The 15789-nt window shown below is 38.1% G+C and overlaps 1 protein-coding gene across 3 annotated transcripts in view; it reads left to right on the top strand.

Moving 5' to 3' along the window:
* The first annotated feature begins 4712 nt into the window (after positions 1–4712).
* LOC131439139 (LIM and SH3 domain protein Lasp) overlaps positions 4713–15789 on the top strand; it is a 116837-nt gene continuing 105760 nt past the window's right edge. The window contains exons 1-2 of one of the 3 annotated variants that reach the window (XM_058609805.1): positions 4713–4780; positions 5133–5446. In XM_058609805.1, coding sequence (XP_058465788.1) covers positions 5378–5446 — 69 coding nt within the window. In that variant the 5' untranslated portion in view covers positions 4713–4780; positions 5133–5377. Of the gene's footprint in view, positions 5447–15789 lie in introns of all 3 variants that reach the window. The other 2 variants (XM_058609804.1, XM_058609802.1) reach the window with 2 other exon arrangements.

Raw genomic sequence — 15789 nt, forward strand, 5'->3', positions numbered from 1 at the left:
TACAGCTGTTCCATCGCTTCGCGATCTTGGTCTTCCTGGTGGCCCTTTTTGATACGGAAAACCGTGTTCTGTCTGTTCCGTGCCTGTCTGTATCGTTCCTAGAGAGTCTGTATCGTTCCTCTAGAGCGAACGTAGTGCGGTGTTGCAGCATCCTCGCCCTTCCGGAGATAGGGTGCTCAGTATGAAAATGTCAATTTCAGGAATACTTTGTTCATAAGCTACCTCTTTATATTGGCTAGTGATTTTCTCTAGTTTGCAGACCACGAGACTCTGTAACCAAATAAACCATTGATAGTCCCATAAATGATTTGCTGAATTTTATCCAAGACCGACTACCGGTACATTTTTTTTCCAAAATTCAAATCGTCATAGAGAATCGTATGTCATAAGGAGTGTATCGAAAAGGAGTTAGCAACATTGATTATTGAATAAAAAAGCGAAAACATATTTTGACATCAGTTTTCGATACATTGTAGAAAAATTTCATTTTTATGCATTGCACTGATTATATTGAAGAAAATTCTAGTTTCTGTGAAACGCTCGCACTTTGGACTTGACATTCTTCATTAAATTCTGCACATTCTTCATTGAGTTCTGCACACTTTTGTGACTTTCCTGGTGGAAGCTGTCCAGTTTTTTTTTAACTCCTGCATGTTTTGGGACACTGTACCTTCCTTCCAAAAGTGCCGCTTGACAATTGCCCAACACCTTTCAATTGGCCTAAGATCCGGACAGTTCGGTGGGTTGATGTGTTTTTCCACGAATTGTACATTATTTTTTGACAACCACTGTAGAACGGAGTTGGCGTAGTGGGCTGAAACCAAATCCGGTCAGAAGAGAGGAGGAGCCTAATGCTTTCTGTACAGTGACAGCATTCTCTTCTTCAAACATTCTTCCTCGTACACCTTGGCGTTAAATGTGCCCTTCGTGAAGAAAGTCGACGATCGCAAACTACAGGTACAAATTGCTTGCCAGACCAACCTTCTGCCCAAACTTTTCCATCGCCACCATGGTGCAAGCGTCGTCCAGGTCCTGGTACACCGATTTTGTGTAATATTGCGGTCCGGGCAGCGCTTGACAGTCTTCCTTGGCGTAGGTTTCGTCGTCGATCAGGATGCATCCGTTTTTATTCTGTAGAATCCGGTTATACAGGCCTGAACTTGCTGTACCAGGGACTTTTTCGGAACCTTCTGTTTCTTGTACGTTTTCAGGGAGTTCTGAACTTTGATCCGTTGAATCATCCCGATGCTGGTGTTGAACTGCTTGGCCAAATCCCGCATTGACGCCGATTGGTTTTTCCTGATGTACTCAACCACTTTTAAGTCCTGGCCGGGCTAGCTGGGACACGTTTTCCTACCGGATCGAGGCAAATCCTTCATGGAAAGGGTCTTACCGAACTTCTCGATAATATTTTGACACTGGTGTGGTGCACTTTCAGCCGTTTTGCAATTTCGTTGTACGTGACACCACTTTCTGAGCACCAAGTGTGCAGAATTTTCTTTCGCGTTTCCGGATCAATTCGACTCATCATTGAAACGATATACCGTACCGAAACCAATCGATTGCGCAGCTGTTATTGACATGTAAACAAACATGTCACCGCAAAACACGCTGCAAAAAATCAAGCCATTTCAGAGTAATAACTGTTTGAATGTTGCTAACTACTTATCGATACACTCCTTATTAGAGCGTGGTGGAATGAACCACACGCCCCTGAAAATCGGAAGTCGTATATGAATTTTATAGTTCATTTTGCACATTTTATCCCGTAACTCCGAAACCGAAGTCGGATCCAGATGAAATTCAATAGCAGGCTATAGAACTAGAAAACCTTTAATTTGAACCTAAGTTGAAGAAAGTCGGTTGAGCGGTCTCTGAAAAAAATCGTGTCCACTTTTTTCTTTGCATATTTTACAGACCTTTCATTTGAATCTAAGTTTATGAAAATTGGTCTAGCCTTCTCCGAGAAAATCGAGGGCACATTTTTGATACATACACACAGACATTTTGCGTACTCGACGAAGGAGAAAGGCGAAACTCGTACTAAAATGTTAGGGTTTTCATCTGAAATTGTTAATATTTCTTCTGTCGTCCAACGCCTATCCTACTTCCCTCTTCAACCTGGTCTAGGGTCAAATATAGGTAATTTCCAATAACAATCAAATCTTTCCACTCTGCATTCGATAAAGGATCGGCCAGAGCTGCGCGCCAGGATGTAAATAATGCTTTTGTAAAGAAGCAGGCAAAATTAAATGCGCGCGTGTTTATAGCTAGGGACACGAGTGACTGCAAATGTTGAGATATAACACATGGATCAATAAGTCCCGAGACTAAAGCAGAGATGGCGCTCGTAGTAAACCAGTAACCACGTTTTTCTAGAGTACTAACCTTTGCTTGAAACGGGTCAAAATTTTTTGTCGATCCGACCAGAAACAGCTGAGTTATCGAGGTTGGAGTAAAGTCGTTTTGTAGTTTGTTTAAAAAATGGAAAAAACGAGTTTCGTGTTTTGATAAAACATTGTTTTTTAATGGGTGAAAACACCGTGCAAGCGAAACAATGGATTGAAAAATGTTATCCGGACTCTTGTCCATCAAAAGCAACGATTTGTCGGTAGTTTACTTGTCCATCAAAAGCAACGATTTGACGTGGTCGTACCGACACAAATGACGCGTAACCCTCGGGTAGACCTGTGGAAGCCGTTACACCGGAAAATGTGAGTGAAGTGACAAAAATTATAGTGAAAGATCGTAAAGTGAAGTTACGTGAGATTGCTGAGATGACACAGATATCATATGGAAGTGTATTTACTATCCTTCATGAAAAATTGAGCATGAAAAAGGGTTTTTCCAAGTGGGTGCCGCGATTGAGACAATGCACCCTGCCACAAGTCGATGAAAACAATGGCGAAATTGAACGAATTGGGCTTTGATCTGCTACCCCACCCCCCATACTCGCCAGATTTAGCCCCCAGTGACTACTGGCTCTTTGCTGATCTTAAAAAAATGCTCCAGGGATAAAGATTTGGCTCAAATGAGGAGGTCATCGCTGAAACTGAAGCTTATTTTGAAGCGAAAGATAAATTTTTTTATAAACATGGTATTGAAAAATTGGAAAAACATTGGAACCATTGTATCACCCTAAAAGGTGATTATGTTGATAAATAAAAAAAATTTTGCAAAAAAATGTTGTTTCCATTGTTAGTCTCAGGACTTATTGATCCATGTGTTATGTTGCGCAACATTTACAATCAGTTTTACAAAATTAACCTATATATATATATATATATATATATATATATATATATATATATATATATATATATATATATATATATATATATATATATATATATATATATATATATATATATATATATATATATATATATAGTTAAGATTGTGTTAAAATAAAATAATTGCATTTTATTGCAGTCAACCGAAATCAGCCGACGTGCAAATTGATTTCAAGGTGGATAGACCGCTACGAGTGCTATCCAGCCGCGAGACAATTACACTAGGCTTATCCGAAAAATCCAGGTTTGTTCAAGGTACAACCAACTACTAGAGCCAGTAACAGTTTCCCCCAACACCAATATTTGCGGCTCCTGTGTGGAGCTGATGAAATATCATTAGACTCTTTAAAAAGTGTCTCTCACCATCAATTGGTGATTCCAGTAAGGAACTGATAGAATACCAAGAGATTGTTATGAAAAGTTTATTTCGCCAATAATAATTATGCTCTAGTTTCTCTAATTTATAACCTATCATTAGCTTCTCAAAAGCCAAGAAAAATATAAAATGTTCAAACAAATGCATTTATAGTTTTCATTTCTAATTATTAACTAATAACAATGAGGTAATGACAGTTGCAAAATGTTTTGCTAAAATGTCCATGCCACTTATCCTCCATTACCGAAAGGATCCAAAATCTTACGTTTATTTTCTTATCCCTCTACGCAATCGTGCTGGATCATAATAACAAAAGATTCAGTATCAGAGCTGTGAATGGTCACGTATTTTCAATGAACGAATCCAATCCAACAGTCTTGCCATCACCTTTTATCATCGGTTTCTAAAATGAAAAAAGAACATCCATTCAAACAATAAATAACTTTAAGCTTAAAGCATCGCATTAAAATTACTGCAGGTGCTGATGTTCGTTATATCACAAAATTCATGTTACAAAAAAATGAAACTAAATATTTAAACAATTTTAAAACAGTTCCGAATTAGTGCTCGATATGTAGAACACCGCTTAGTTTTGTGCATCGTATTTTATTCTTAGACCAATCTGGCAATTAAATCTCTCAGAATATATAAATTTCCCTATAAATAATTTTTTCCGTGTAATTCCATTCAATCTGCACAATTTCACTATCAGTGGGTTCCCTCGTACCAGACTGTCATTGATACACACATTACAACCACATTCGTTGTTTGGCTATGAATGAATATTTCATTACTGTACATTGTCTCGGCAATCCCGAGCGTTTCTTATTTTACTACACGCACACCACTTACCGTTAACCGAGAGAGAGTACGGAGCGGAGAGTGAACTTGTGTAATGCCGTACGGCGCGTGTGACATTTTAATTCATTCCGCTGTTGTGTAAACATAAGCAGTGCACGTACTCACACAAACAAAAGTACCCAACATGGAAGGAGTGTGTATTTGCCACTGATGCCTCGAAGTTCTCCAGCAAATTCTCTCGCAGCAATTGTGTTCGAGTTGTCGTTGCAGATAGACGTTATTCTGCCGATCGTAATATTTTTTGTTGCGGGTGATTTTCCTTTCAACTTCAAACAGTTTCGCAGTTATTTTCGGCCTTTTTATCACCGTTATCGCGCCCCAAAGGGTGAGACTTCAATTTGTTCAACTTGAATTGTTGAGTAATATTAGATGGTATCTTTGCGAAAAACGTTCACAAAAGAAAGTTTTATCAGTTTTTGTATTTCTGTGGGAGTGAATAGAAATTAATTGAATTTATTGTGGTTATTGGTAGCGGTTGATGAATATTTCAAGTGTAGTGAATTTCTACGTACAAAGAAGTTTTATAACATATATGATTTATTTCGGTGTTTGACCAATTTAATTGCTGGCGAATTTGGCGAATCCGAAATTGTTTTTTCCAGCATCAGCCTTCAAGTGGAAAAAGGTGGATTACCGAAAGAGAAATTTTGTTGCTGAAGAAACAACGAAAAGTGGAAACGTAATCAAAAAAAAGTTGCCGATTTTGCTTTGTGAAGGTCTTTCGAGTGAATTTCTGTGAAGTGTTCAAGAATTTACTGCTGTTGCTGCTGCTAGTTGAATCTGGAGTCTGGATGCGAGAGCGAGAGAACTATCCGTCGATCAACAGAGAAATTACTAAGCTGTCAAAATGAATAAGTCCTGTGCCCGGTGTCAGAAGGTGGTTTATCCCATCGAGGAGCTCAAATGTTTGGATAAGGTTAGTGACTTTGTTCCTAGGATGCATACATCATTGTTCCATTAGTCCATCACAAGCAAACCATTGGACATTATTCAGTTCATGATAAAAACAAGGATTCTATGTTACCCACTGTTGATGTTCAGCGGTCATGTTTTTACGGTGACCTTACGGGAAACATTGGCACCAAGATGGAGGAGAATAATCTGTTGAATGTACGTCAGTGCTGCCAGAATAAGCCAAGATGGAATCGGGATAGCATCTCAAATGTCATTCTGGTGATCTGTTTATTGCACTTTTCGAAGAAACATTATGGAGCTTTTTGCATCAGAGCAATATATGCTAACATAAACAATGTTTTTTTTATTCTATAGAATATGATGATGATGATTGAGTTGAATTGATGATAGTCGTATGCATAAATGGTTACGATTCAATTTATAACGTCAATAATTTGTGCCACATTGGAACTATACATTGAAAAGTGTTTTGGCTTTGCAATCTCAACAAAAATCACTAAATTTCAATTACTTGACCATTACTTTTATTTGACTGTGAGATTTTAGAAAATTTAAAAATTTTTTTTTTTTATTTTTTTACCTCAATAGCTAGGAAAAAGGCGAAACTACTTTCTTTTCGAAATTTTTAATGGGTTTAGAGCTTCCTACTACAGAAAATATCAATTGAGATGGTGCCATTACTCGCAGTTTTGTCTTTATCGCTTCAAATAAAAATATAATCAATAAGATCACTTTCAGTGGAATATGCTAGGGAATGAGTATGCAGACATACAGTAGTATAGATGATTGATTGTTTACCGCGTTGAAACGTCATTGTCAAGTAGACAATAGCTATTTTTTTCTATCGTTTATTTATACCGGCTTTAACCTGGTTGTGGTCGCTCGCCGGGTAGACAATTGTTACTTTATATATAAGTAAGAGCAACATGTAAATAAAAAGTATTTCGGATACACTTTGTCATGTTACCTTTTATGATAATTTATAGTCGCGTAAAAGTAAATTACATATAGAATAAAGATTTTCTCACGTTATCGTATAAACCTTTGTAACCTTCGGATGGATTTTTTAGTAAATTTTCAAAACTATTTACATTTTAAAGATTCAAGGCTAAACTTTTAATTTGATGTACTTTTTCAAATAAATATATTCTAAGCTATTTCAATATGTAGTTCATGTGTAAATTCACTTAAATGCTATAAATAAATCATAACTTCTACACTCAGTGAATATACATTGATTGTAGCACATCTTTCTGAAGTAAAAAATTGTATGCGGCGTGTTTATATGAAGTATACTTGACTTGAAAAATCGTGATTCAATTGATATCTATATGTAAAACAAAGAGGCATTCATGTGAAGTTCATATAGAAACTGGTTTCATGAGCATTTCTTATCTTTTTGAAGTGAATGTGAAATGGATGTACCATAGTTTCATAGTTGTTACACTTGTTTTATTATCACAATGGACTTCATACGAATTTTATGTGTCTTACATATAAAGACTGTCCCAGAAAGTATGGACGCACTTTGATTTCGCTGTAAATAATTCACAAGTGTTAGATATTCAATTTTTTTTTCGATATACTGATAATATTAGATTACAACAACAGAATATTATTCTCAACATTTGCTACTTAGCCATTGTAGACTAGCTGGCGCATCTTCTTGCGAACGTTCCTCATTAAATTCCGTACAGACTTCTTGGCGACAAGTTTTGACACGTCGGAGTGGAGCTGTCGACCGGAAACTGCGTGGTAAGATTTTGAAGACGATTAAGAGGAATCCTAATCTGTCGGACCGTGATTTGGCCAGAAAATTAGGTGCTGCCCATAGTACCGTGAAGTGAACTCGACTCCGGGAGGAATCAAGTCGCATCGAGCTAGCAAACAGCCAAATCGGACCATAAAATAGAATAGTGTGGTCATAATTCGTGCTCGTAAACTATATGACCAGGTTCTGACCAAGTTAGACGGGTGTCTTCTGAAGGACGATGAAACCTATGTCAAGGCTGACTTCGGGCAGCCCAGGTCAAAAATTTTACTTGGCAACGGCTCGGGGGGATGTTCCAGCCAAATTTAAATTTGTTTTTGCCGACAAATTTGCAAGAAAATTTATGATTGGCAGGGCATTTGCAGCTGTGGCAAAAAATGAAAGTTTTCGTTACAAATAAGACAACGATATCGGAACTATACCAAAAAGAGTGTCTCCAAAAACGAATTTTGCCGTTCATTCGATCCCACGACCATCCCGTAATGTTTTGGCCAGATTTGGCAAGCTGTCATTACAGCAAAGTCGTTCAAGAATGGTATACAGAGAATGGGGTCCATTTTGTTCCGAAAAACCTTAACCCACCCAACTGCCCCCAGTTCCGCCCTACTGAGAAATATTGGGCAATCATGAAGAGGAGACTCAAGGAAAGGGAAAGGTTGTCAAAGACATCAATCAGTTGACGACCTGGTGGAATAAGGTAGCTAAAACGATGGACGAAGAAGGTGTGCGCCGCCTAATGAGCCGTGTTACAGGAAAAATTCGAGAATTCCTTCGAAACCGTTCCGAATAAATGACTGAAATACAGGCAATTGTCTTTGTTCCAATTCTATCTGAAGCAAGCTTTATACCATTCAACCGTTGATTTCGAGTAGTGGCAAGAAGCAAGATCTAGCCAGAAGACAACAGGATCCTTGTGGCTTCGAATCATGGGTAGAAGTCGTTTTTGTAAACATTGATGTATATTTTATATTGTGGTCCCGGCAAGGATTTGTTATCATAGGTTTCGTCGTCCATGATTATACAATTCAAATTTCCAGCAAGAATCGTATTGTACAGCTTTCTAAACCTCGGCCTGATAGATGCTTTTTGTTTCGGACTACGTTTTGGTTGTTTCTGCTTCTTATAGGTTCGAAGATTCAAACGTTCTTTAGCACGAAGAACATTTGACTTCGAAGTGCCCACTTTTTTGGCCACATCCCGAACTGAAATCTCCTTCTTTTGCTCGAACGCCTTCAGTATACGTTTATCCAACTGAGGGTTAGCAGGACCTTTTTTTCGACCCGTTTTCGGTTTATCCTCAAAGGTGTTATCACCGAGCTTCCTGATTGCATTTCGCACGGCTTTTTCTTTTACTCCTTCCATTTTTGCTATCTTTCTCAGTGACAGTCCGCGTTATGTGTACCATTTGTACACAGTTTTTCGACGTTGTTCTGCTGAAAGTCAACGCATTTCGAACCAAACTAATGAAAACGAATAAACAACTGCACAAGTGGTTAGAGAAGAGTATAAACAACAGGACGCAGCCATAAAAATTGACAGATTCTGAACCATTGCGAAATAGCAGCGGTTTTTGGTTGCGTCCATACATTCTGGGACAGTCTTTAGTCATAGTTTGGATGTTTCACACACGATTTCAACGTGTCAATTTTTATCAGTGTAGCCTCTGTGAATCGATTTACAGACTTTGAAAAAGTTACTCATAAATGAGTGAGATCTTACTCATATTCAGGAAAAGTGAAACAACTCTGAAAAAGAATAACAAATTTTGTTTCTGGTACAAAGTAATTACTTAAATTAAAAGTAGACATTTATTGTAATGATTGATGGTAACCACTCAAATTTTGACGTTTGCTTATATAATTCGAATATAAGTAATAAAGTATTCAGTTTTATCGTGTGTATTTTGGTAGCTGTCTGCTTGTAGAATTGTGTTATTCTCTATATGACATTAAGAAAATCAAGTGCAGCAAATCATTCTTTTGTTATGCTGCATTCGATTTGAAGCTTTAATTCCATTGATGATTATTTGTTCTGCTTGTAAGTATGAAAATAGTACAATCGGTATGAGCGAAGGTTTTTGATGAGGGAAAATGAATCAGAAAAGGTACCGGAAATCGGTTTATCAGCCTTTTCTGACGAGATTTTATCTGAAATAGAATCGCTAACTACCGATAAAGGGGAGGCTCTTTGGCAAGATCGGTTGTTGCATAGTCGACAGACTTTTTACAGAATTTAGCTAATATGGCGGGAAGTCTTCCAGCCCTGTTTTAGAACGGTGTAGACCATCCTACGTTTTCATAGATCGCAAAAGTATTTTGTTCCGTAATGTGCCACGAATAAAATGGCATTATCGATTTTATCTTATCTACACACGAAATATGTTTGCAGAACTGTAATAGGCGATAATAAAACTACCGCTGAAATTAAAAGTCTACCTCTTGACTATTTCTGTTTGATTCATAAAAACACTTTCGACAATGATTGATACGTTACGCAATAACGATTTACTTCGCGATTGGACGCAATGGACAGAAGTTTTCACTTATTCCACCGGTACCGTGGCAGTATTTCTCGTGAGTACGGAGTCGATTTGAAACTTTCCTATCATTGCCATGTAATGTGCTTGTCCTGATAAGATAAGGACCTTTGATTGTGGCACCTGTGGCTGGCATTTTTTTTTGCGTTACTTTCCAATTGCAAATCCCACTTGTTGCCATATTTTCAGGTTCGGTCGTTACATGAAATCATTTATTTCAGACTTGTGTTGTCAGAATATCTTTTATCTCATATCTGTAATCAATGGTTCAGTATTCAATATCGAATGACAGTCATGAACTGCTGTTTATTTTTTATTAAAATCACACTTTCCAAATAAAACACTGCCTCATTTGCGATCGCAATCATGTTCGGTTTGCAATGCTGCTACATTGTGTGCAATCACGCCCAGTTTTGCGAGTGTTTATCCGATGCCGGTCGGTGCTGAATCTTGGAATGTTTATGCAAACCATAAGCTTAATGAGGCACACAAACCAACTTCGAGAACAATTATAACGAAAAGACAAACAAACGAAAAGGTGCATTGTGAGCAGCATGAGCCATCAAAACAGTTCCAAACAAGAGCGGCGACGAAATTCGGCCTGATTGTTCTGCGGTGTACCAAGGGGCGGGTCAGCCACACCCCATTCGTAATTGGAGCTTTCCCTCATCGATTCGGTATGGAATTTTCTTCGCTTCAATCAGATCGAATTGACCCGTCGCATTTCCCGTGCACCCCAAACCGGCACCGTTTCTGGCCATGGACCGAGTTCCACATTTTCCGTAATTAAACAATTAAGAAAACATGTGTTTTCATTACTTCACACTTAAGCACTGAAGTTTTGTACTTCTTTTGTTCGACTTTTTCTTTCTTCATTTCTCGCTGTGGATGTATATTATTGCTCTTTGAATTGTAATTTAACACCCGTTGTGTGCATGCATATATACACTCGCGAATGATCGTGGGTATCGGCGGCCCTTGAAGACGTCGTCGACGGTCGGCAGACGATGATGATATACCCTCATCACAGTCTCCGGTTGGCAGTATTGTTCACCAACGCAGAACATGTCTTCTTACTGCGTACTGCTGCTGCTGCTGTTGCTGTTGAAGCTGGGGCGTGCTTTGATGGCATCATGCCCAGATATGTGTGAACGTGCGTTTAGGGTGTCCCTTGGTAAAATTCTGAACACCAATATGACGTTCTGATTTTCTGTTGCAAAAATTGAGCGTCTTAAAATCACAAACATCATTACGAATATTTTATTACACTCCTCATCTCATCAATTCAAGTGCCATATTCTATTCATCAGTGCATGTTTTGATTCGCTACAAAGAACAACATTGCGGTATAGCAAACAGCTGCACCGCAAAGTAAGAAGCAAACGCACAACAGCAAAACTGCATCGATCCCATTCCGGTAGCACCCAGCCAGACGACGCGTATGGGAACATTCACGTACGAAGTGGAAGTTCACCACCTCTCCAAAGATCGTATCCAATCCATTCCAGAAGCCAAATAGTCAAAACACTTACGCGGATGTTGAATGTTATTTCTCGGGCCGCCTGTATCTGTTTGCCTTCTAGACGTGGGTTTTTTCTTCCTCTTCTTCTGTATGTTTCATTTCGCAATTAATCCCCCCGGTTGTGTAAATACTTTTCCTAGAGGAGCGTACATGAGATGCGTTTTTCTGCTGCCCGATGGAAGAATCGTAGTGGAGTGCAAGATTTCTCTACACACTTTTCGGCTTTGCAGAATCACATCGCGCATCCATTCTCGTAGTAAAAGAAAATGAATTTAAATGAAAATGATAGAAGGGCATTCAACATCCGGAAGTGGAAGATTGTTGTCTGAACATATGGCTCCAAGTTGCAAAAGCGGATGGATTCGGGAGTTTTACGTTGCGTAGCAGCTCAGCACGGATGCGGGCATGTGGAAACAAAACTCGTGAATAGTTTCGATTCACAGTTACTCTCGCTTCGATAACTGTGTACTTTTTGCAGCAATTGTTGCCTGTCATAGACATCTGCTGCAACTATGGAGACGGTTTTGGAGGCGTTTTGAATATTGAAATGTCGGTCAGCGCTGTTGACCAGAATGGTGGTGAACGATCAATCAGACAAGAGTGTGGGTTGCACTCGGTGTATTCTGATTCGAATTAGCTTTGATAAAAGTCCCAGTAATAGTTTTACAAATCTACACACGGAAAGACCGAAATCAGCATTTTGGCGAAAAAATTAGTTGATTTTCTGATTTTAGTTAGTTATTTTTTGAGACAACTAAAAAAATCTTACTTTTGCTAATTTAGATTTTTTATTTATGATTCCCTTAATAATAATAAAATATTTGTTGAAATGACTATTTTCTTTAGTTGAATTCACCAATTAAACGTGCTATCATTTCTTAGCTAAGGCACACTTCATATCCATTCAACTAATTTTTAGTTGAATTAGAGAAATAAAACGTTGTTTTCAACCAACATAAATGGTAGAATTGGCTTCTGCAATTTGCAGCTATGTGGCGCACTGTCACCGAAAAAAAAACGTTAACACCATAATGACTACTAGCCACTAGATGGCACACTACTACCGAAAAATATTTCAGTCGCGGTAGTCTTTTCTATATTGGCAGGTATAAATACGATGTTGTATTGGAGAAAAAGACATAAGCGAAACATAAACTTCTTTTTGAAAGTTTTTCTTCTAAATCGCTGCTTTCTTCATTCGTCTTTGCGAAATCGACTCTCTCACTGAAAACTTTGAGCACTCGGAAAACAAAAACCGAATACAAGTAGTACACCGGACGGCGTAGCCCGGAAGGTTGGAAGATACAAAAAACATCATTTGACATATACAATTAGTGTGCAACATTCGAAACTCACTTTACTGTTGCGCGTAAAAACATTATTTCGCACAATCGCTTCAAATGCGCACAAATTCTGAATGAATACACTTTCCACTAAGAGTTTACGTCCTTTTTAACAAATCGAATCAGAAATTTATATATGGATATGTCGTAACACATGCGAAAAACATCAAAACAATATGCAAGCAGTTTCAATAAGACTGTCCTTTTTAGCTTTTTAATGGATTGTTTTGCTTTGACACTGTTCATGGGTTTTTGGCTAATAAACTTGTTAATTAAACCAATTTCATTTTTGTGTTCTTTGTGCTGTCCTTCAGTAATGATGGTGATAGATAAATAGAAACAAATTTTCTGTTTTTAGTAACAAATTAGTTGTCAATGAGAATTTCGTGTTGGATTGAAATATTGCTGGTTTTTGTCCAGGATATTCGCCAACTAAACAAACTCTCTAAAAGTAAGAGTTTTTTCCAGCAAAGTGAATTCTCAATTTTAACTAATTTCATAGTTATTTTGGAAATTTCGTTGTTAAAATCAACTAATTCAAAAACAGTAATACGAATTAGGCGCAGAGCTAATTTCGGTCGTTCCGTGCACATACGTGAGGTCTTGCATTTCCGAATATAAGATCATTATTTGTTCAGGACAGATGTAGAAAATAAATACCATAAAAAAATGGTCAATAGAAGAATAGCAAGATCCGCGAGTACAGGATATTAGAAATCGAAACTAAAAGTAAAGACATTTCTGGTCTAATAAAATGGCTATGAGAGTCAAATAAAATCATCAAATTGTCATTATTCAACGACTAGTAGAATATGAATGTCCGATGGGTGTATGTATAAAGGGGAGCGGGTCGTTTCGCCGAATGCCATTTCGCCGAAAGTAGTTTCGCCGATTAGGTCATTTCGCCGAAAGAGTCATTTCGCCGAAAGGGTAATCTCGAATGCATCATATTGTTTTTTGTGTTATTATGTCTTCTGTATAACTGATGTGGCGCAGCCACATAACCGAAGCCAAGATGGCTCGGCGGCATAAACCCGCCGAGGCAACACTGACTGAGTTGGCCGTCGACCCGCCATCGGCGGCCTCTTGCATACAAACCTGACACCGCCTCGTTTGCCCGGTTCACTCAAAGCTAGGTTTCTTTGTTTTAGTTAGGTCCGAACGAGCGGGAGCGAGGTCGGACAGCACACGAATCAAATCGATGTGGCGAACATTTTTTTTCACGTAATAAACGGAAAATACCACATACATTTGCTTGGTAGATATACCTATGCAATTGCTTCGATGCTTAGTGACTAATAGTCAACAAGTTTCCTTGGGAACTCCGTACTGAGGTTCATGAAGCATTCTTTATTTCAGAGTACAAGAATCAATCTTTATTCGAGAAGTAAAATTGTAGGTAAAAAAATGGGCGTTTACATATTATCATCCATTTGTGTTTATTTTAAATCAATTTCAATTATAATATTAAGACAATTGCAGGAATCGGTGAAATGACATTCGGCGAAGTGGCCAATTCGGCGAAATGACTCGTCGAAACGGCTTTCGGCGAAATGACCCTGATCCGTATAAAGGGTAATTTTTTTGCTGGTATCTTTTTGGCAACACTGTTTTTGACAGATCACTCGTGAATCGTGCCTTGTATCATTGTCAAACTTGTTCAGCTTAGTCTATAATTTAATCATGAATCATCGTTTGATCTTTAATTTAATCACGAATGGACGCAGGCAAAGTTGAAAGAAGATCCACTTTTCTATCGAAAAATTGTGTTCAGCAATGAAGCTTATTTCTGGTTGAATGGATACGTCAACAAGCACACATCTGGAGTGAAGACAATCCGGAACCATTGCAAAAGCTACTAATACATCCCAAAAAGCCAAAGTGTTTTGTGTGGATTATGGGCCAGTGACATTATTCGTGAAATACCGGCCGATATGTTGGAGAAAGTGTAGCAAAATTGGACCTTGCTAATGGGCCATTTCAAGCGGAGCCGCGGCCAACATTTGCACGAAATAATTGTCAAACATTAAATTATATTGATCGTTCTATCGATTCCAAAGACTTCATCAATTTTCTTGGTTTTTTTTTGAAAATCAAAGCCTATACCTCTTAAGAATCACCCTTTAGTTATTACAGTGGCTTAGGATATCAAATACAACAATTATCTTTTCACATTTCCAAGGTAATAGGTGTATAAATATATTCGTGGCGTTTTCTAACAGACGGCGTAATTTGATTTTTATTCGTGTGATTCACCCTTCCAAATAATCGTTGGAAAGTTACTGGCATACAACTTTAGAATCAGTATGTGTCATTTAGCTGAAGCGTAGGATAACGAAGGTATTTTGGCCACTCTAATATATTTTTATTCGGCGTACATATTTCTGGATGTAATCAAAATTAAGCACATCGTATCTCAAAATTTTAAAGATCATTCGATTAGGCACTACATTAGTTATTAATGTACACTTCAATTCGATTACAATTAAAAATATGAGCGATGGGCGAAAGTATATTAGAGTGGCCAAAATACCTTCAAAATATCTTTTTTTTTTAAATGAAAATATCGAATTTTGTAGCAAACAAAGTTTTTTTTTAATTTCAATTATAGAGGTTTTAACCTCAAGGCCATTCGCCTCTTCGGGCCAGGCTTTCTGACTCTATGTGCGGGGTTGGGGATCGAACCCAGCTGGGCTGCGTTAAAGGTATCTAACCCAACACGCCATTCCCGTCCTCTTAATAAAGTGTTTTTGTGGGGAGTTCTTCATCATTTCAATATGAAGAAAACACCCACCGAAAGTCATCGTATTTTGATGGAAGTGTATGGTGAGTACACTCTGAGCGAACGTGTCGGAAGGGGTTTGCACGGTTTTGAAAGAGGCAACGATAAATGGAAGAATTGTTCGATCCAGATCCATCGCAAGAAGAACTTGCCAAATCATACGAGTGAATCAGACAACTATTTGTGATCCGAAAAGAACGCAATTGGGTGCCGTATGAATCATTCGAACTTGCTCACTACCAACAGCGAAGACAATGAGGCAGCTAGACTACCTGGCACTTGAAACGAAGCAAGCAAAACTTCAAATGACTTGGTACAATTATTCAACTGACGATGAATTCTGGGAACTTCACTTGAAAATGGCAGCAAAAGTCAAATGAGTTTGTATCG

This window comes from Malaya genurostris, chromosome 3, assembly GCF_030247185.1.
Source record: "Malaya genurostris strain Urasoe2022 chromosome 3, Malgen_1.1, whole genome shotgun sequence".
Classification (NCBI taxonomy): domain Eukaryota; kingdom Metazoa; phylum Arthropoda; class Insecta; order Diptera; family Culicidae; genus Malaya; species Malaya genurostris.